The sequence below is a fragment of the Lepidochelys kempii genome, chromosome 9, assembly GCF_965140285.1.
Source record: "Lepidochelys kempii isolate rLepKem1 chromosome 9, rLepKem1.hap1, whole genome shotgun sequence".
Classification (NCBI taxonomy): domain Eukaryota; kingdom Metazoa; phylum Chordata; order Testudines; family Cheloniidae; genus Lepidochelys; species Lepidochelys kempii.
Window position 1 is genome coordinate 25846579 of NC_136388.1, and position 23620 is coordinate 25870198.

Here is a 23620-nt window from a genome sequence, read left to right on the forward strand (position 1 = left end):
GGTACAAAAGGAAAGAGTAATTATATTTAATTTCAAGTTGTATAATGAAGCTAATTTACCTGTAGCATACTGGTTTTCAAATTCTGACACATAATACGTGCCCCCAAACCATGTAAACAATGCAAAAAAGAAAATGTATTGTTTCATGGAGGAAAAAAAAAAAGAGAGCTATGCAGTCATTTCCAACTACATAGTACACTGTTTTGTCATCAGTCTTCTTGGCAATCTCAAAACACAAAGGGACTAATTTGGTACGGATTTCAGTTCATTCCATGCAGGACTGGGATTAATAAGCACAAAATTTGGACCAAAAACTAAAGAATGAACAAACAAAATCAATCTCCCTCCTCCTCCTCCAGCCAAACACAGACACATTTGTGTGTGTACGATACAAGCAAGATAAACACGGAAGTAGTTTCTGCAGCACCTCTTCAATTCACGTAAAGAATCATTGAAATATTTTTCTGCTGTTTTGGTTTGACTTAATGATACTCATGCTATTCCTTATTTCATATTTCTAAGTACTTCGAAAGTTTTATCTCCCTTTTAAAAAACAGGAATGTTTATTTAATGCCTTAAAATATTCCAGAAGATTAACCCCCGTTTTGACATCTTCTCAAAATGATTTCCATTCAGTTTTAATGTATTATTTAGTAGCTAATTTTTCCTCTCAGCACAGAGTTATAGTAAGGCAACAATAAATCTGTTGCTAATAACTGGTGACATACCATAACTCAACAAACACCTATTACGGAATCCATCTTCTCAAATATATTTTGTTGTTTTTAAACAACGAACAACTTCATCTCCTTGTCAATCATTAAAAAAGTAACTGAAGTACCACAATTTTATGCTTTAGTTATTGTATTTTACTTATTCTGAACTGCTGCAAAATGTATTTTACTATTTTAAAATATGACAGGTCCATCTATCATCTGAATGTATTAGTCTTTTTAAAGCATAAAATATCAACCTTTTATATTTGTCATTGGAGACCATTTGGTTTTAATGAAAAATAGATTTTTTTTTTCTTGCTATCACCACAAAAATCAAGTAAAGATGCTTCCTACTAAAGTCATGAAATATAATGCACACAGTAATTTATTTCTGCGCATAACCACCACTCTCAGAATTTCATGCAAATAAAGGGTTTTGTCCTTTACAATAAACTTACTTTTTGCTCGCTTCACAGACATCAGCAATATTGGAGAAAAGATGGTGTTTTTCTGTTTTGGTCATTGTTAAACTCAGGTCTTTGGAATTTTTAAACATCCGGATCAGAATCTCCAAGCTCAGCAAGTATGAATGTTCAGATGATATTACTTCAAATATAGCCTGCACGGTAGGAAAAACAGACTTACAATCAACTGTTTTGTTTTGAATGAGTTATGGTATAAATTACAACAGAAGAATTTATCATCCAGACTAAGTTTGCCAATACAAGTTTAAAAGTAGTCACAAAATTTACTTTTAAATGTAAAGTGGAGTACTGCAAAAAAAAAAAAAAAAAAAGCAGCCTTTTCAACTCTGATTCATAGTCAAAGGGTATGTCTATACTGCAATTAAACATCCACGGCTGACTCACGTTTGGGCTGCAATATTACAGTGTAGACATGAATCCCAGAGCCTGGGCTCCAGCCCAAGCCCCACGAGTACAAGTGAGCTGATACAGGCCAGCTGTGACTTTTTAACTGTAGTGTAGACATATCCAAAGAATGTTAAGCCAAGTGTTAAACTCAAACCAGTTGTGATCTTTCCAGTTTTGCAGACGTCAACATGTCTCTTAAAAGATTTGCCCACTCCAGTACTCTGGGGCAGAGAATTTAAACATAGGCAGGCTGCTACACATCAGTTAATGTGTCTTTTCAAGTTATCTACTAGGGCAACATTCTTGTGTAATGGAACCTTGATTACCCAAAAGTCTATGGGAACACTTAAAACCTTTGGATAATCAAAGATTCAGCTAGTAGACAGAACTAGGAGGGTGGAGCAGTTAGCTGAGGAGGAAAGGATAGCTCTCTGGCACACAGATACAGCCTCTCACAAAAAGATTTCTGTCACTGCTTCTCTCTCTCCCCATCAGTCAGGCAATATAGCACCATACCCCTGGGTCTTTCCTCCCAACTCTTCCTTCAGCTGGCTGGCATACATAGAAAACCTTAGGTGATACAGTTGATCTTTGAACTGCAGAGGTTTGGTCAACCAGGGTTTTACTGTTTCAGATGTAGAAATGTATCCAGTTGTTGTAATATCCTCCCCTGCCCTGCTTTTAGTTTTTCATTTGAAAAAATCTAACTGGGGTTCCTGGATCTCGCTGTATATACAGACTGGCTGATCACTAAAGAATGTTGACACTTCCTTTTTAAATAGCACCATGGGGTCGCACTGGCTCTGAGACATTTGTTATTCCATATACTTCCTAGAAATTTTTGAATGTCTTACAGTAAGGACACTTGGAGAGTTTATAGAACTTGGCTGACAACATAACAAATGTAAATATCTTCACATGAATTTCAGGAACTATTTGTAATTAGTGTCTCTAAGCATCTTCAAACCTGAAGGGAATATACTTCAGAAGCTGACTGTATGCTGAAAGTTCTGATTGTGGATTTTTACTAACTGAGAAGTAACATACATGTTGACAAACATGTTGAACACATTGGACCTTTCCAGCTTCTGAAAGGACTGATCAGCATCTCAAGTACAGTGGACTCTTCTGTAGATGTTGTTAATGAATGCCCTTCAGTGCTTATGGGTGCTCATGATTATTCCCTTCAGATCCCAGACTTTTTATTCAAAATCCTTGATTTGTTTCTAAAATCTCCTCTCCTTCAAAGAACTGGGATTTTAAAATCGAAAAGTAACAGGTATTGGATAGTTTAAAAACTCCAGCTTTAAATCAAATCCACAAAAACGTATTCCTTCTGTGATTGGGTGTACTAGGGCTCTTCATGGACCTCTGCTGGAAGCCCCATGGTCCTACTATGCCACGCCCCAGGAGAGGAGCGGCAAAGGTGGCTCCTCCAGGCCTGCCTAGAAAAGGCTGCATGGAAGCAGCCAATTACTGCTTTATCCCAGCGGGCTCAGATAAAAGGAGTCTTAGCCCTTGTCTACACTAGGCGTTGAGATTGAATTTAGCAGCGTTAAATTGATTTAACCCTACACCTGTCCACACGACAAAGCCCTTTTTTTTGACTTAAAGGACTCTTAAAATCAATTTCTTTACTCCACCCCCGACAAGGGGATTAGTGCTGAAATTGGCCTTGCCGGGTCAAATTCGGGGTAGTGTGCACGCAATTCGACGGTATTGGCCTCCAGGAGCTATCCCAGAGTGCTCCATTGTGATCGCTCTGGACAGCACTCTCAACTCAGATTCACTGGCCAGGTAGACAGGAAAAGGCCCGCAAACTTTTGAATCTCATTTCCTGTTTGGCCAGCATGGCAAGCTGCAGGTGAGTGCAGAGCTCATCAGCAGAGGTGACCATGATGGAGTCCCAGAATCGCAAAAGAGCTCCAGCATGGACCGAACAGGAGGTACAGGATCTGATCGCTGTATGGGGAGAGGAATCCGTGCGATCAGAACTCCGTTCCAGTTTTTGAAATGCCAAAACATTTGTCAAAATCTCTCAGGGCATGAAGGACAGAGGCCATAACAGGGACCCAAAGCAGTGCCGAGTGAAACTTAAGGAGCTGAGGTAAGCCTACCAGAAAACCAGAGAGGCGAACGGCTGCTCCGGGTCAGAGTTCCAAACATGCCGCTTCTATGATGAGCTGCATGATATTTTAGGGGGTTCAGCCACCACTACCCCAGCCGTGTTGTTTGACTCCTTCAATGGAGAGGGAGGTTTTGGGGATGAGGAAGATGATGATGATGATGAGATTGTAGATCGCTCACAGCAAGCAAGCAAGCAGAGAAACTGGTTTTCCCGACAGCCAGGAACTGTTTCTCACCCTGGACCTGGAGGCAGTCCCCCCCGAACCAACCCAAGGCTGCCTCCCAGACCCACCAGGCAGAGAAGGGACCTCTGGTGAGTGTACCTTTTAAAATACTATACATGGTTTAAAAGCAAGCATGTTTAATGATTAATTTGCCCTGGCAATCGCGGCCAGTACAGCTACTGGAAAAGTCTGTTAACATGTCTGGGGATGGAGAGGAAATCCTCCAGGGACATCTCCATAAAGCTCTCCTGGATGTACTCCCAAAGCCTTTGCAAAAGGTTTCTGGGGAGGGCAGCCTTATTCCGTCCACCAGGGTAGGACACTTTACCACGCAGGCCAGTAGCACATAGTCGGGAATCATTGCAGAACAAAGCATTGCAGTGTATGTTTGCTGGTGTTCAAACATCCATTCTTTATCTCTGTGTTATCCTCAGGAGAGTGATATCATTCATGGTCACCTGGTTGAAATAGGGTGCTTTTCTTAAGGGGACATTCAGAGGTGCCCGTTCCTGCTGGGCTGTTTGCCTGTGGCTGAACAGAAATGTTCCCCGCTGTTAGCCACGGGGAGGGGCTAGCCACGCCGTGGGGGGAGGCAAAATGCGACCTTGTAACGAAAGCACATGCGCTATGTATGTAATGTTAACAGCAAGGTTTACTGTGAAAGAGTGTACCCATTGTTCTATAAAATGTGTCTTTTTAAATACTGTCCCCTTTTTTTTTTCCTCCACCAGCTGCATGTATTTCAAGGATCAGAGGATCTTCTCCTTCCCTGAGGCTAGCGAAGATTAGAAGGCGAAAAAACCACACTCGCTATGAAATGTTCTCTGAGCTCATGCTGTCCTCCCACACTGATGGAGCACAGACAAACGTGTGGAGGCAAACAATGTCAGAGTGCAGGAAAGCACAAAACGACTGGGAGGAGAGGTGGTGGGCTGAAGAGGGTAAGTGGCAGGCTGAAGAGAGGGCTGAAGCTAACAGGTGGCAGCAGCGTGATTCAATGAGAGCATATTACTGGAGCATATTAGTGTATGGTTGAGCTGCAGTAAAGGCAGGAGCACAGACCGCCGCTACAGCCCCTGTGTAACCAACTGCCCTCCTTTGGGGGCGGGTGGGGGGAGTGGGAGATCATCAAGGAGAAACAAACAGAACTTTCACACCATAGCCTGGCCAGTCACGAAACTGGTTTTCAAAGAGCTTCTCTGATGTGCACCGTGCCCTCCTGTGCTCTTCTAACGGCCCTGGAATCCGGTTGCGCATAACCAGCAACCAGGCGATTTGCCTCAACCTCCCACCCCGCCATAAATGTCTCCCCCTTACTCACAGATATTGTGGTGCACACAGCAAGCAGTAACAACAATGGCAATACTGGTTTTGCTGAGGTCTAAGCAAGTCAGTAAACTGCGCCAGCGTGCTTTTAAACGTCCAAATGCATGTTACCACCATTCTGCACTTGCTCAGCCTGTAGCTGAACAGCTCCTGACTACTGTCCAGGCTGCCTGTGTAGGGCTTCATGAGCCATGGCATTAAGGGGTAGGCGGGTCCCCAAGGATAACTATAGGCATTTCGACATCCCCAATGGTTATTTTCTGGTCTGGGAATAAAGTCCCTTCCCGCAGCTTTTGAAACAGACCAGAGTTCCTGAAGATGTGAGCATCATGTTGATGTTGGTGAAACGCCCCTTGTGACCCACCAGTGCTTGCAGCACTATTGAAAAGTACCTCTTGCGGTTTACGTACTCGCCGACTTGGTGCTCCGGTGCCAAGATAGGGATATGGGTTCCGTCTATGGCCCCACCACAGTTAGGGAATCCCATTGCAGCAAAGCCATCCACTATGACCTGCACATTTCCCAGGGTCACTACCCTTGATATCAGCAGATCTTTGATTGCGTGGGCTACTTGCATCACAGGAGCCCCCACAGTAGATTTGCCCACTCCAAATTGATTCCCAACTGACCGGTAGCTGTCTGGCGTTGCAAGCTTCCACAGGGCTATTGCCACTCGCTTCTCAACTGTGAGGGCTGCTCTCATCTTGGTATTCTGGCGCCTTAGGGCAGGGGAAAGCAAGTCACAAAGTTCCATGAAAGTGCCCTTATGCATGTGAAAGTTTTGCAGCCCCTGGGAATCGTCCCAGACCTGCAACACTATGCAGTCCCACCAGTCTGTGCTTGTTTCCTGGCCCAGAATTGGCGTTCCATGGCATGAACCAGCCCCATTAGCACCATGGTGCCCACACTGCCAGGGCCCATGCCTTGAGAGAAGCCTGTGTCCATATCCTCATCACTCTCGTCACTGTGCTGACGTCACCTACTTGCCTGGTTTCGCTTTGCCAGGTTCTGGTGTTGCATATACTGCTGGATAATGCGCGTGGTGTTTAATGTGCTCCTAATTGCCAAAGTGATCTGAGCGGGCTCCATGCTTGCCATGGTATGGCGTCTGCACGGAAAAAAGGCACGGAATGATTGTCTGCTGTTGCTCTGACGGGGGGGGGGAGGGGCGGGGCGACTGATGACATGGCTTACAGGTTTGGCTTTCAGGAAATTAAAATCAACGAAGGGGGTGGCTTTACATCAAGGAGAAACAAGAACAACTGTCACACAGAATGGCCCCCTCAAGGATTGAACTCAAAACCCTGGGTTTAGCAGGCCAATGCTCAACCCACTGAGCTACCCCTCCCCCCGGTGTTCCGGGCAGGACTGAATCTCCATTAAACTTTTTAAGGTGCCCCTGAAAGACCTCAGCGAAACGATTGTCGGCTGTTGATTTCATGGACCGAGGGAGAGGGGACCTGGTCGAGTCACTCCTATTTTAGTCCCTGCGCCGATGTCTGCCCAGGCACTCCTGACCAACCTTACTGAGGTGGCCAAGAGCACCTTGGACATGACGACGATGGTTATCAGGCCTATTGCACCATCTCCTGCCAAAAGGCAATGAGCTGCTGCTGTGTAGCAATGCAGTACCGCGTCTGTCAGCACCCAGGAGACGTACGGTGACTGTGAGCTGAGCGGGCTCCATGCTTGCTGTGATATGAAGTCTGCAAAGGTAACTCAGGAAAAAAGGCACGAAATGATTGTCTGCTCTGCTTTCACAGAGGGAGGAAGGGCCTGACGACATGTACCCAGAACCACCAGCGACAATGTTTTTGCCCCATTAGGCATTGGGATCTCAACCCAGAATTCCAATGGGCAGTGGAAACTGCAGGAACTGTGGAATAGCTACCCACAGTGCAATGCTCCGGAAGTCAACGCTAACCTCAGTACTGTGGAAGCACTCCGCTGAGTTAATGTACTTAATGCACTTAGAGCATTTTGTGTGGGGACACAAACAATCGACTACATAAAAACAATTTCTAAAAAACCGACTTCTATAAATTTGACCTAATTTCGTAGCGTAGACATACCCTTAGTAGGTCAGGTCCTGGCTGGGAGCTCCTCTCTGGCCACAGGAGCATGACCAGCTGTATTTGCTTAAACTGGGGAAGAGAGGGCCTGAGAACCTTAACCCTGAGGTGTGGGGTGAAGATAAAGGGGCTGTGGGAAAAGGCCCAAAATAGCAGCAACTAATTCAAGGAAACAGTACGTGGCTTCTCTTTATAGGGACCTGGAGTAGTGGGCAGGCTTGGGTTCCCCCGCTGGCTACTGACAAAGCCGTCTAAGCTCTGAGAAAGGGTCCAAGTGCATTTAGAAGCCAAAGTGAAGGGCTGGATTTAAAGGGCCCTGGTGATGGCAGATGGACAATTTCTGTTGGACTCTGCTTCCCCAGAAGGAGTATGTTTGGACTGTGAGACCCAGCCGGAGGGTATAGCCATTGAAGACCCACCAAATAAGGTTGACAACCTATAGGGGCTGCCAGGAGCAGAAAAGGCCTGTAGTATTGCGTGTAGCAGCAGGAGGCACTCGTTACACTTTTCTAAAGCCTTTGCTGCGCAAAGAGAAGGAGCCAACTCCAAGGGAAAACTGTAGGGATGCCAGAGATGTCAGAAAGGTGAGTATGTGGGATGTTCCCTCCTCCCCACTGCTAGCCACTCTCAGTTCCCTCCACAAGATACCTGTATAGCCAGCAGACTCTCAACAAAAAGGGATGTGACCGGAAACATATTAGGAGCCATATAACAGCTGCATTAAACAGCATGGTCCTTGTAAAAGTGCATTGTCTTAGTATAAGGAGATGTATAAAGTTAATGACACTTAAAACATTATATTCCAGCCTGATGTATCCCTCGGCCCTAGAGGTCTACAGAATATAGCCAGATGCTAGCTTGACTAAGGCAACAAGGCTGCCTGGTCAGCTATACTTATATGGCTGATGTAGGGGGAAAAGGGTGTCTGAACACAGCATTCTGGCCATTTTCCTTCGCTCACCACATGTATTTCTAACTTCACCCTGGCTACATTGCGTTTCCTCCAGCTGCACTCACCAGGAAAGGATTTGCCTAAAGAGAGCTGCAGTGTTCCATGACTAATTTGTTCTGATCTATGCATTTTTGAACTTAAGGAAACACATGAGCCTTCCCTTCACTGTATTATTGAGGAGCTTCTTTGTTTCTGCTTTTTATGAGAGCCCTCATTGACTTCTTTCAGTTTGAGAACTGCAAGGCCATGCTAGTGTGTTTGAAAATCAGCACTAAAGTCAATTTGCTATTAATATCTGCTATGTGATGACTGCAAAGTGCAAACAAGCTTTGGTATAATACCACTTTATACCCAAAACACTTAGCATGACAGAACAAATCAAGATAATCTTAAGTTCACATATACAGTAATAACAGTAAACAGAAATAGAGGGAGAAAGCTTGAGATCATATGTACCAATTACTACTTTATAGTCAACTTAGGAGACTTTCTATGAAAGAGTCTGAAAGACTTCATTTGCATTGCATGAGCAGTTGTCTGTATCGCAATAGCTAATGAGTGCTTCATGAAAATATTAACAGACTGGTGGGAAGAGCAGTTTTGTGTAGTGGTGCAGAAGTACATGAATTCAAGATTAGAACTTGATGATAGTTTGAAGGGAAGTGAATGTATTAAAAAAGTATTACTAGTTAGAGCACCATAATTATAGAAGTATTTCCTTTGGACACAATATACGCACAACGACTTAGCATATTAAAATCACAGTTAAAGGTGGTGCCTCAATTTAAAATCTTGTTCCTCTTAAACCCCACCCAACAGTAGCAAACAAATTTTTCCAAAAAGTTTCCATATCGATGGTGTGTTACAGAAATTTAGCTAACTATACACACAATGAGAATGGTGTAAAAACACCAACTACAGGCATAGCTGTATCCTAGGATTACTTCTTTTTGATTCCTGTAAAAGCTGCCTCTGCTGAAACACTAGCACAAAAACACAAAAACCTGAGGCTTGCAAGACATATTTTGGCTAAATCTAAAGGCTCTAACCCTGAAAGGCACAAAGGACTTGCTCTCTCTGAGGAAGTATATGTAGATCTGACTTCAGAAAGCTGGAGTAATGGCTCCTGAGGAATTCAAAAGGGATGAAAAGGAGGCCCCTCTCCCAGGCCCAAAAGTGAAAACAGGCCAGAGGGTGTAGCACAAGTGTCCACTAAGGTGACAACAGGCAGAAGGAGAACCCCTGGTTTGTTCAGGGACAGGTCACATCTCTTGGGATTCTCCTCATCCATAAATAATGAAATACATCAAAATCCTGCAAAGAGCAGACAAGAAATCCACAGGGATGGGGGAGTTGCAGAGAAGGAGACTGTTACAAATCTTGTGTACACAATCTAGAGATAACGGCCTATATTCTCTGCTTGAGGGTGGAAGGGATATCACACAAGGCACTAGCTGCAGCTCTGATTCTGGAGCTGGTTCCATGCTTGCCCCAGCATAGTGCAGAGGGGCTGACTAGCTATGACCTCTAAGGAGCCATCCATCAGCTAGAGTTCACTGGAGTACAGCCTGCCTCAACCACACTTCTACCAAGAGCGCACAGGGGGTCATCCCAGCTACCCAAGCTGGAGATTCACATGCTAGGGAGTTCCAGTTGGTTTTACTGTCCCTTGGTGCAGGCAAAGGAGTCACAGTGAGGGAGAAAATCCAGCCCATTCTATAGGGCAGCAGAGAATGGAACTAGGAGGTACTAAAGTTGTCCCCCTTATGGGCAGGTACATAAAGGAAGTTCACAAAATATCAAATCAGGCATGCTATATATTACTAAATAATCAACAATTAAAAAAATTACTTAAAGAATACCTCTTGCCTCTTTCTTTCCTCCTGACTGATCGTCAGAGACAATCCATTCTTTTTCACCTAAAAGACAAATTTTAATATTTAATATCCTTATGAAAAACACTTTCTTTTACATTATCCAAGTAAACAAGGATTCAAGTTTTGTGCTAAGAATTAAGTGGCAGATTTTGCACACACAAGTATTTAAGCATGCAGAACTTTATTTTTAAAGTTAAATTACTTAATTTGCATACACACAACATACCTGAATGCAATTTCTGAGGCCTCCTTGAAAATTTGTCCCTAAATATTTTCTCTCTCACCTCAGGGCCTTTTTAGAGAGATAGTTCATTGACTAAAATTTGATGCTGGAGGAGCCCTATACATATCATATCACAAATTCACTTGAGGCTGACATTAAATTTATAATTTCGCTTGGTCTCACCTTTCCCACTCCTCCCCATCCTACTCCACAGTCACTCAGTCTCAACTCCTACCTATCCTCTCTAATTCTGTCTCCCAGCCCCAGCCTCTCCCACTACATTCTACCCCTCACAGCCCCATCACAACCCTTTTAAGCTCTGCACCATCCTTTCTTCCTCCTCCCTTCCGACTCTTTCTTAGCCTACCAGTCTAATCTAAAGTTAAATCATCAGCAGCAACTTTTTTTTCCCCCCTCTACCTCCCACTCTGTTACATCATCCCCATTCCAATGATATTCTACCTCCCTCTCTGACTTTCAGCACTTGGTATGTCATTTCACCCCTACATCTTTTCTACACAATTTCAAACAGTGATGTGGTTTTGTGATTATTATATATATATATATATACACATATACACACACACACACACATATACATACATACACACACACACACATACACACACACACACGTGCATGCAATTTGGGTTCGTTATTTTAATGAGATGATGCATATTTGAATATACAAACTGGGATATTTCATATCTGCAGTTTGCGTGCAATTTTTCAAGCCTTAGCATGAACCCGCCTCTGAAAAAATCACGCCACATCTAATTAGATGTCTAAATACAGACTAAGAAACTTGACTTTAGGCAGCAAAGTTTGAAAACGTGGGCTTACATGAATGTCAAATTTTTTTCACAAGTAAAACATTTCAATAGCCCCTTTTAAAAAACAAAACAAATCCAATTTAAACCTGGTGTTTATCAATAAAAACATTAACCTTCCATATTAAGGCATCACAGATAGTCTCACTAATCGTGCAACTATGAGCTAAACTTTGAGAATCATTAAAACACGGGCTCTCAAACTTCATTGCACCATGACCTCCCTGCTGACAACAAATATTACTACATGACCCCACAAGGGGGACTGAAGCCTGAGCCCACGCAAGACCCACCACCTGGGCAGGGGAGAGGGCAAAGCCAAAGCCCCAGGGCTTAAGCCTCAGATGGGGGGCTTGTAACCTGAGCCCCATCTCCCAAGGCTGAAGCCTTTGGGCTTCAGCTTCAGCCCCAGGTGGTGGGGCTCAGGCTTCAGCTTCAGCCCCGGACCCCAGCAAGTCTAATGCCAGCCCTAGCAACCCCATTAAAAAAGGGTTGTGACCCACTTTGGGGTCCCAAACCATGGTTTGAGAACTGCTGCATTAGAAGAAACTGAAAATGCAGGACATTATGTGGAAGTACAGAATGTTGAATGTTTATTTTTATGATCTAAACATTAAAACCATATAGTAAACAATTCCTTTCTATTGGTAATCTGATTTCAGCTTGGGTTAACTAAGTTAATAGATCATTTCTCCCGCGCCGGGGTTCTCGCGATGCAGGAAATATCTAAACGGAGACAGACTCATGGTGCTTGCCTGCTATAAACCTGGGTAAATATGCACCTAAATGGCTCTTTGTTTCTTCTATTACTTCCTTGATAATGGGTCATAGTATTTACTTCACCATAGAGGCAGCCTATGGAATTTCAAAAGCATTCTAGACTTACTGCCAATAGCTGCATTCAGCCATTGACTCTACTTGTTTTCATATGTTCGCACGCTGGCCACAAAGTTCAGAGAGTAAACTTAGTCCTAAGAGATCTTTGGTATAAATTACCTAAAAAATGAAGGACTTTAAAAAAAAAAAATCAGATTTTATTCAAAATCTTGAGAAATAATAATAAATAAGTTTCAGATACAGTTAAGATAAAGAACTCAATTTAGAAAACAAAATTAATCTTTTTCCGTTCCTCTGCAATGTAAGCGTAAATTTAAAATTGGGAAAAAACCCTTGAAATTAGATTAGGTGAGACTGGACTGGACGTCACAGTGAGTTTCAGTCCCAGTTCTGGTGGCACGTTAAAGACTAACAGATTTATTTGAGCATAAGCTTTCATGGGTAAAACCCACACTTCTTCAGATGCATGGAGTGAAAATTACAGATGCAGACATAAATACTGGCACGTAAAGAGAAGGGAGTTACCTCACAAGGGGAGAGCCAGTGGTGACAGGGCCAATTCAATCAGGGTGAATGTAGTCTACTCCTCATCTATTATTGGGAAGTGTCAATTCCAGGAGAGGCAAAGCTGCTATTGTAATGAGCCAGCCACTCCCAGTCCCTATTCAAGCCACAGGAAGGAGGCCCTTGAAGGATTCCACCTGGATTTCAACAATTTCCACCCCACCGTCAACTTCAGCCTGGACGAGTCCACACAAGAGATCCACTTCCTGGACACTACAGTGCAAATAAGTGATGGTCACATAAACACCACCCTATACCGGAAACCTACTGACCGCTATACTTACCTACATGCCTCCAGCTTCCATCCAGGACACATCACACAATCCACTGTCTACAGCCAAGCCCTAAGATACAACCAGATTTGTGCTAATCCCTCAGACAGAGAAACACCTACAAGATCTTTATCAAGCATTCTTAAAACCACAATACTCACCTGGGGAAGTGAGGAAACAGATTGACAGAGTGAGACAGGTACCCAGAAGTCACCTACTACAGGACAGGCCCAACAAGGAAAACAACAGAACACCACTGGCCATCACGTACAGCCCCCAGCTAAAACCTCTCCAGCACATCATCAATGATCTACAACCTATCCTGGAAAATGATCCGTCACTCTCCCAGACCTTGGGAGGTAGGCCAGTCCTCACTTACAGACAGTGCCCCAACCTGAAGCAAATACTCACCAGCAACTACACACCACACCACAGAAACACTAACACAGGAACCTATCCCTGTAGCAAAACCTCGTTAACTACTCTGTCCCCTTATCTACTTTAGTGAGACCATCAGAGGACCCAACCACATCAGCCACACCATCAGAGGCTCATTCACCTGCATGTCTACTAATGTGATATATGCCACCATGTGCCAGCAATGCCCCTCTGCCACGTACATGGGCCAAACCAGACAGTCCGTATGTAAAAGAATAAATGGACACAAATCGGACATCAGGAATGGTAACATACAAAAGCCAGTAGGAGAACACTTCAACCTTCCTGGACATTCTATAACAGATTTGAAAGTAGCTATACTTGAACAAAAAAACTTCAGAAACAGACTTCAAAGAGAAACAGCAGAACTAAAATTCATTTGCAAATTTAACACCATTAATTTGGGTTTGAATAGGGACTGGGAATGGCTGGCTCATTACAATAGCAGTTTTGCCTCTCCTGGAATTGACACTTCCTCATCTATTGTTAGGAGTGGACTACATCCACCCTGCTCAAATTGGCCCTGTCAACACTGGTTCTCCACTTGTGAGGTAACTCCCTTCTCTTCATGTGCCAATATATTTATGTCTGCATCTATAATTTTCACTCCATGCATGTGAAGAAGTGGGGTTTTTAACCCACGAAAGCTTATGCTCAAATAAATCTGTTAGTCTTTACGGAGCCACCGGACTCCTTGTTGTGGATACAGACTAACACGGCTACCCACTGATTCTTAAGTCCCAGTTCTGGCACTGACTCCTTGCTTGTGCATACAAATTACTTCACCTTTCTCTGTGTCTCAGTTCCTCTGTCTGCACCACGGGCATAATACTCTTCCTTCCAAACACTGGGAGCTGGTTAGTGAATTTGGAGCTAAATGCTTCTCTGGGCCAGGATCCATATACAGAGACGAGGCACCTCAGTCAGGAGAGAAGGGAAAGGGTTGTTTTGTGGGGGTTTTTTTGTATGCTGCTATCTCATGGAGTGGAAAAAAAGTAAGCAGAGAGTCTGAAAGCACTACTATGTGTGGACAACACTTTGCCATCGTCTTCTGGAGAAAGACATGGAGACTGCAGAAGAAAGAAGAAACCAAATTTCTGTAGGAGGACTACTGTGACGATGGGGGGCGAGGGGGGGATACAGATGCAACTCTGAGGGACAAAGAGAAAACCAGGTCTGATCACGTGGCCAGATTTTGTGGGCCTCATAATGACTGTGGTTAGGAGCAAGGGATCAAATATTGGGAGGGGAGCACTACTGGCACCAGACAAGAATTAGGTATATAAATAGTGTTGGATGAGTCTGGAGAGGAGGGTGTTATTCCAATGCTCTGAAGTATAAATTCCTCAAGACTTGAACTTATCTTCTTCCATAAACTGTACCGACCCCCAATGCCAGCATGTAGCTAGTGTCTAGGTCCAACTGGGATCTCCTCTTGTCCTGGTAGGCATGCTCCCTTTCAGCCATCTGTACCTGGTGACTCACGGCTGGGTCCTGGGGCTGGCAAGGAAGGTCAGTTAACAGAGTGCACTCCAAACACTATCCACAGTTTCTTGTACCTCCACAGAAACAATCTGCTCTCAGTATTTATAAAGGTCTATAAAGATGAAGAGTGTTTATAAGTGTGTGTTATTATGAAGGGCTGTAGCTGAATGTTTCCCTCAACAGGCAACTAGGGATCAGCTGTGAACAGGAGAGCGCGCTATGCCTTACGAGTGAAATGGCATGTGTATGCTTCGTATTTTAATTACGAATCATAAAAAGAACAAAACAAACTACTAAGACAAGTGGTGCTATCTTTTTTGATGATGTTGAATATTTGCTAAAAATTTGCAGAGACAGGGAGTACCTATGAACATGTACAAGAGAGCTCTAGAATTCCTGCTACTACAAGTGACTAAATTTCCAGTGATGGTGCTATCACATTTTCTGCATTAGTTTTCCAAAAATTGCAGTTTTGTGTTACAATTATTTTGCTAAATATGGGCATGTAAATACAAAGATAATTCCTCTTGTTGGCAAGTGGTTCAGTACAGTGCACACGGAAGTCAATGACAGAACTTCTCTGACTCCAGTAGGCGCAGAACTGGGACCAAAATGAGTACAGAACTACCTTCTCTACTCTCAGAAGGACTATACCATTTCCACTTTGCAATGAGGCAGGAATGCTTTGGCAACAATAGGTTGACAGCAATGGAACCACTGAGACACTAACTACTGATCCAACTGGCTGGCAGTCTCAGGGGTTGGCATACCCATACAATTGTCCAGCTCACATTCTAGCACCATTTCAGTTTCTGCTTCACTGCATCTGCTTGGGTAGGTTTTTAGGCTGTGCACTAGTCTGGGTAGCAGGACTTCCCCAGGTCAAATCTCAGAATATCCAGTTAAGAAACACACAAATAGCCAAACTGGATCAGATCTGAGATCCATCTAGTCCGGTATCTGATCTCTAACACGAGCCAGTATCTAATGCATCATAGGAAGGTATAAGAACCCTGCAGTAAGTAAATGTGGGAAGACTACCCCAGACATTAGGCCTCATCCTGTTCTCTTAAAAGTTACAGGTTGGCTTAAACCCTGAAGCACAAGGTTTAATATCTCTTCCAACATTTTTATCTTGAAAACAAATCTGGATATTCTTTATATCCATATAAGTGAATCTTGGCCTCATATAAGTGAATCTTGAAGTTCTTGGCCTCAATGATTTCCCATAGCAAGCCAAAATATGTATTTCCTTTTACCAATTTTGAATTAGCTACCTTTTAATTTAATTGAATGTTTCCTTGTTCTGATATAATGAAACAGGGAGAATGGAAGTTCCTGATCTACCTTCTTTAAATCATTATTTTAATATGCTTTTATCATGTCTCCTCTCATTAGTCTGCTTTCTAGAGTAAGCAATTACAGTCTTTTCAATCTCTTTTTTCTATGTCCCTGATCATTTCTTGTCGACCTTCTCTGAACCTCTCTAATTCTGCAATATCCTTTTCTGCAAAATCCAGCTCTGTGCTTATGGGTAGAAGAGAGGAGTGGTTAACAGTAAAAGGGCTGTAGCCTTAGGCAAAATAGTTAAGTGATCAAATAACTCAATGAGGAAAATATTGGAAAGTAAAGCACAGAGAAGTGAGAAACAAACCTTTTTAATACACTGCATGCGCTGTAATTTTCTTTTTTATTATCTATATAGCAACAGTACCTACGACGAGCAGAAATGGCACTATCCAAAAGAATAGTGAAAGACGAACCCACCTAAAAACTCAGAATCTAAGATGACAAACAACAAATGAAGATTTGGGGCACGGGAAGAGAGATAACATCCGAGCTTTTTCTCTGCTTCATCGTTAGTTAGATAATGTCTTATAGCCATCATGATAGAAGTGGGTCTTGAAAAGGAAATTGAACAAGACACATTTAAATGCCATGACATTTCAGAGCTTTGAAATATTCTTCAAAGCTCAATGTTACTTTCACATGCATATGTTTAGCAAGAAGATGGGAACACCAAAATCACTAATTATACCATCCAGGAAGATTTTGCTTATAACTCCTAAGTAACCAACACAGTACCTTCAGTTTCATATTTGTTCTAATGAAAAGGCTGACCTCAACCCAAGCCTGCATAGCTGGTTTAACCAAGTTCTGCATGTCTAAAGTTACCTTTTCAGAATTTCCAGATTCATTTTATTCTTCACCTTTTTATATATTTATAGCTTAGATAATCAATTTATTTTCCTGCCCTCATTACAGGTTGTGAAATTTACTAGTTTGGCATGATTTACTGGACAATCTAGTATTTAGTTCTTTAATACATCACTGCACCATTTAGCTTTCCCACAGAACTGAAAACATAGGTTCTTTGAGACCCAGTGTGTCACATCTCACAGGAGCTATGCTTGGTTTTCAAAGCCCTCTCCTACCCAGTACTTCTCTCACTCCCCCACTTACGAAATCAAGTAAAGAAGGGTAAGCAAACATCCTGATACAAAGTCTGATGTGCTGGGGGTGAAGGATGAAACATGTTATGCAAGGTGACCATTAATAACTACAACCATGGCATATCAACTCTAAATTAAATCAGACTTTTTTATGCTATGTCTGGCACCAGTGTAAATCAATAAATGTTCAAAAGCAGTTATTTTGTAATGGGCAATACTCAATAATAGGTATCCAATAATGAAAATAATACTTTAAAGAAGCCTGGCTCACAGAACTAGAGATAGAGAGAGAGAGAGAGAGAGAGAGAGAGAGAGAGAGAGAGAGAGAGAAGAAGGGGCTTGGTTATCACACTAGCACCAAGAATGTAACAAAGAAATAGGTGAACTCCTGCCTCCAATCTCCTAGTAGTCTCCTTGTTATTTAGACAAATGCAAAGATAAAACCCTAAAACATATTGACATTTGTCTTTTGTTGCATAATATTAGTTTGTTACTATAACTAAAGTTAGTTTAAATTCTCAATTTGCAAAAGAAAAATATGGACCTGTGTTGCTAGAGTTTTCTTGAAATACCAACAAAACTTTTATTGCATTGACTGCATTTTAAATTGATCCATACAGAAAGACAGATTTCATTAACTGGCAACGTAACAGCGTGATAAGTCAGTTGAACTTCTAAGTACTTAAATAAGGTGCTCTTATAATCACAAAGGCATCTATATAGCTGTCCATAGTACAAAACGAATGAAGACTTTAACTTATAACTAATGCACGTAAGGGTAGAACTTCTCCTATTATACTACCTGGAACTGCAAAGGAGCCAACATCAGTAAGACAGCTCTTAACAAAATTTACAACCTAAGTAGGATTTTATTGAATCTTTACAACTAGTGCTTCAGTGTGAACAGCCAGCAGTCAAGTTGTCAAGGCACACAACTTGACCTGTTAACATGTGACCTCTATTTTACATCCAAGCTAATCCTTTTTAACTCCATATATAGAAAAGATGTTCTGTTATAGCTTAAGAATGCAATGAACAAAACTTTCCCACTCCATAGGCATCATCCAAAAGCTATAAAAAGCAGCATTCAGAGGATTAAGTTAGGTACAAAATTGTGGAACTTTTAACATTTTCTTATTCTCACCAGACATAACCTCAGGATTTTCCAAATTGTACCAGTTTAGCATTATTGTTCCTTTGTTCACAGAATCATAGAAGATCAAGGTTGGAAGGGACCTCAGAAGGTCAAAGCAGGACCAATCCCCAATTAAATCATTCCAGCCAGGACTTTGTCAAGCCTGACCTTTAAAATCTCTAAAAAAGGAGATTCCACCACCTCCCTAGGTAACCCATTCCAGTGCTTCACCATCCTTCTAGTGAAAAAGTTTTTCCTAATATCCAACCTAAATCTCCCCCACTGCAACTTGAGACCATTACTCCTTGCTCTGTCATCTGATACCACTGAGAACCGTCTAGATCCATCCTCTTTGGAACCCTTCAGGTAGCTGAAAGCAGCTAACAAATCCCCCCTCATTCTTCTCTTCTGCAGATTAAATAATCCCAGTTCCCTCAGCCTCTCCTCATTTTTGTTCCCTAATCATTTTTGTTGCCCTCTGCTGGACTCTCTCCAATTTTTCCACATCCTTCTTGTAATGTGGGGCCCAAAACTGGACACAGTACTCCAGATGAGGCCTCACCAATGCTGAATAGAGGAAAATGATCACATCCCCTCGATCTGCTGGCAATGCTTCTACTTAGACAGCCCAAAATGCCATTAGCCTTCTTGGCAACAAGGGCGCACTGACACACATCCAGCTTCTTGTCCACTGTAACCCCTAGGTCCTTTTCTGCAGAACGGCTGCCTACCCACTTGGTCCCTAGTCTGTAGCGGAGCATGGGATTCTTCCATCCTAGGTTTAGGACTCTGCACTTGTCCTTGTTGAACCTCATCAGATTTCTTTTGGCCCAATCCTCTAATTTGTCTAGGTCCCTCTGTATCCTATCCCTACCCTCCAGCGTATCTACGACTTCTCCCAATTTAGCGTCATCTGCAAACTTGCTGAGAGTGCAATCCACACCATCCTCCACATCATTAATGAAGGTATTGAACAAAACTGGCCTCAGGACCGACCCTTGGGGAACTCTGCTTGACACTGGCTGACAACTAGACTTGGAGCCATTGATCACTACCCGTTGAGCCCTATGATCTAGCCAGCTTTCTATCCACCTTACAGTCCATTCATCCAGTCCATACTTCTTTAACTTGCTGGCAAGAATACTGCGGGAGACTATATCAAGAGCTTTGCTAAAGTCAAGGAATAACACGTCCACTGCTTTCCCCTCATCCACAGAGCCAGTTGTTCCCGTATATTAATACCTTTATGGGGTTGCTAGTAATATCGTGGTGATGACTTAAACAGCTGGATCTTAGTTGGTTTCCTGTCACTTCTGAGGAAGAACTACTGTGCATACTGAAAGAAAGACTGCAATAAGAAGGGCGGTGGACACCCATCCCTCGTCTACACACAGAATTTGCACTGGTTTAACATACAACAGTTTAAAAATTATTTAAATCAGTGCCAAAACACTTATTTATAATGGCTTATTTCAGTTTAACTTAAACCTATGCTTAAAATATGCTAAAATTTGTTTAAAGCCAAGTTTGTATCAGTTTAAGAGTGGCCACATGGCCTTCTGCACTGGTTTAACTAAACTGATTTTAAAATAACACCTGTAGTTAAACTGATGCAACCCTGCTTGTCTGTAACCCTCTAGCTATGCCCAGAAACCAACCATGTGTCTGTGGAGAGGGGAAGATCAGAGAAACTGTCCCTTCTCTCCATACATTTTGGAGTTACTCCTGGGGAATGAAGGGGAGTCAAAGAAACCACCTGCCAAACAAAGTGAAAACGACACGGATTACTTCTGTTAACTAAACCACTTTAGAGTGGCAAAAAAACACTTTTACATAAGTAACAAACCTCCACCAATAGCCCAAGACATTTGTTGAATAATGAAGTCAAGAGTTTTTCCTGCAGCCAATTCACCATATTCCTACAAGAAAGCAAACAGAAGCCTCCTCCAATAGCATGAGCCTTTCCTTTTTTACCAGTATAAGCGAATTTAGAATGCTCTCATAGCTTTGACAGACACAGCATGTGTTTCTGGCACTGCAAACTCAACCTCATCCTTTTGATATGATCATAAAAAGGAAACTCTTCAATACTCCTCCTTCTGACTACTACAAAAGCATGTAGAAAACTCAGAAATGCCTATACATGTACTTAGATTGCATGCTCTTTGGGGGCAGAGACCATCTTTTTGTGCTGTATTTATACAACACCTAGCATAATGAGGTCCTGGTCCATAACTAGAGCTCCTAAGTATCATCATAATACAAACAGAAAATAATAATTTTTTGCTCTCCATCTTCCATGCCTCCAAAAATCATCAACGAGGAGAATTAATCATCAATATGCTAAAAAAAAAGTAAACTTTTCTAAAGATAGCAGACAATCTCTGCATAAGAGGTGCAAAACTGTTATATGCCTTAGAGAGACGAGTCTGGCAATTTCACAAAACATGAAAATGTGAAATTATCCCTGTGGCTGGTGGTTAGAATTCCCAGGTTTACCATCTACATTTGTTCCTTTCATATTTCACTATTAATCATGAACTCTTTGGTCACTATTTTTAATGCACCAAATATATATGTAAAGCAAAGAAATGCAGCAACAAAAATAATATTTAGCAAAAAGTCACCACATTACATACAGCACACTGAAATGCAGCCCCTTTGGAGAAGGCAGGGGGGTTGTAAAGTGTGATGCACGTGTGGGGGAAGTGCACTGTTGACTAAAGGCATCCAGGCAAACCTCTATTCTTATGAAAAGTCTCATGGGAACTGAAGAGCTTTATTGCTGTCACCAGAGCAGCTTAGGGTCACATGCAAAAAGCATGCGTATCTGAGCACCCAATTTGCATGTGCAGTTACCACAATGGTATGCACCTAGATTTGTATATGCAAGTATTTGCATGTGAGGACATCTGGTTGAATGCCTAACTGTCCAGTTGTATCTAGAACTGTGTGCATTTATGAACTTTTAAACACGTGGCAATGGCCTTTTCAAATTTGAAATTCAGGAGCTATATGTCCATGCAAAGCACAAGAGCTCTCAGGTTAAAATGAGCTTCTCCACTCACAAAAGTCACTTTCTGTGACAGTGAGCGTCAAGGGGAATAAACCTCCAGTCCTCCATGGTCTTCTAAAAATCAAGGGTTGTGTTAAAAAAAAAAAAAAAAAGTTCACTCACGGTTTATGGTCCTGATCTAAAGATTGTCCATAGCCCTTGCATGCAAAGAATACAAGTGCAAACACATAGAACTCAGTTTAATCTAAAGGGCCATGTCCACCCTAGTAGAATCAGAACCAGTTTATCCAGCAAGTCTGGATATTTTGAATGTGATCCTTCAAACAAGGGTAAACTGCAGCAGTGTAAAAACTCTCTCTCTTCTAAGGGGTTACCATGATGTGGTTACACCAGTGCTAAAATCCTGGTGTAGACAAGGCCTGAGCAGTAATCACTGTGCCCTGTAGGAAGTGTTTGCAAGATCAGGCCCTTAAGATGGCAAATGTGCAATCATTTTCTGGATTGTGGCCATTTAGCACATCCTTTAGTTTGCATTTTTTTAAATTTATTTAAGTTTGCAAGTCATTTGTAAGAACGTAAAGCTGAACTGCAATACACTATCCTTTGTTTTACACACATACATTTTTAAAAACCCTTTATTTTGATTGCAGTGTTGGTGTAGCCATGTTGGTCCAAGAATATTAGAGAGGTGAGGTAATATCTTTTTTCCAGCCAACTTCTGTTGATGAAAAAAAAAAAAAAAAAAAAAAAACCAAGCTTTCAAGCCTACACTGAGCTCTTCTTCTCTTTCACCAACAGAAGCTGGTCCAATAGAAGATATTACCTCACCACCTTGCCTCTGTTTATTTTGATTGACAATATATACACCAAAAAATGTCCTGTTAATCCAGAGCAATCATTTCCATTTGTACCAAATGATTCTCTTCCACAAGCGTAGGCCAGCATTTCTAGTAGAATGAGACTGAAATTACTAAATCCTCAGGTCACACTTACTTTCTCATGTCACCCACTTTATTTAATTTTGCCTTATGTTTTTGTTCTATAGATACTTAACTTATCTTAATACTTCACAGATACTGGCTTTTGTCTTTTTCAGCAAAAAGACATTTCCAATAGGCCTTACTAAATCATCTTGAAGAGTAAAGAGATTTGTGCAGGTAAGAGCTGAGTAAAGCAGAGCTAGGACTTCAGGATTTGGCCCCATATCTGTAACACATGGGCAATTACAACTCCGAGTATTAATAAAATGTCCGCAATCAATCACTTTACATTTGAGAAGGGGCTGGAAGTCAAACTTCAGGCAGAAAATGCCACTGGCAGATAAAATCCTTGCTTATATATATTCTTGCATACTATAATTTTTACTGGCTATATAACCATTAAATACTCACCACTGATAGCTGACTCCATGTTGATCTCAGAGGTGTATACTGAATAACTATCCTTTCCTCTGATTTTTGTTCTTTGGACTCAGAATCTTCATCAGAATCTATGTCCAGAGCCTTTTCTTTGTAGTTTTGATACAATACCGCATTTTCTACAATGCAAAGGAAAGTGCCATTAATTGTCAGAAAGTTATAACTTTTGAAAACAAATGGCATAAGTAGCATTTAAACAATGAAATAAAGCAAATTGTAGATGTTGCTCACAAACTGCATGAAGACAAAGATAGTGTCTTATTAAAGACGGACAGTGGCACAGTAACAATGGATCACTGTACCACTATTAAAAAAAAACGCCTTCTGACTGAATTAAAGAACAGATGTGTCCTTTGTTGGGGAAAGCCAGAAAACAGCTTTATTTCCCCCTAATTTGTTGTGCAATGTGTCATAACAAGCTAAAGATTAAAAAAACAAAAACATCAGTACAGTAAGGTCAATCATCCAGGTGTGTGATTATCTCATGCACATAGTAAAAGGTATTAAGAACCTATTACCAATGGCAATTTTTACACTATTAGCCTTAAAAACTGTTCATATTTCATTGGGGATTATTTTCCCCCTTCCCAAATTTTGACTTCAGAACTTTAAAATCAGGACTGACCAAGACAGAGCCGGTGGGACACACCCAATCATCTTCCGAGACATGCTAAATGCGGGGCCTGCACACTTTCATGTGCACTCAGATTCCTCTTCTTTGTGCTTCAGCGCTACCAGTATTAATGCAACAAAACCACATGGGGAAGGAGCACAAACATGAAG

The 23620-nt window shown here is 42.0% G+C and overlaps 1 protein-coding gene across 3 annotated transcripts in view; it reads right to left on the reverse strand.

The window, feature by feature from the left end:
- ARHGEF26 (Rho guanine nucleotide exchange factor 26) overlaps nucleotides 1-23620 on the reverse strand; it is a 115074-nt gene that overhangs the window by 86220 nt on the left and 5234 nt on the right. For all 3 annotated transcript variants that reach the window (XM_073359637.1, XM_073359638.1, XM_073359636.1), the window contains exons 4-6: nucleotides 22811-22956; nucleotides 10152-10208; nucleotides 1175-1335 (exon numbers count right to left, since the gene is read on the reverse strand). In XM_073359637.1, coding sequence (XP_073215738.1) covers nucleotides 1175-1335; nucleotides 10152-10208; nucleotides 22811-22956 — 364 coding nt within the window. The remainder of the gene's footprint in view (nucleotides 1-1174; nucleotides 1336-10151; nucleotides 10209-22810; nucleotides 22957-23620) is intronic.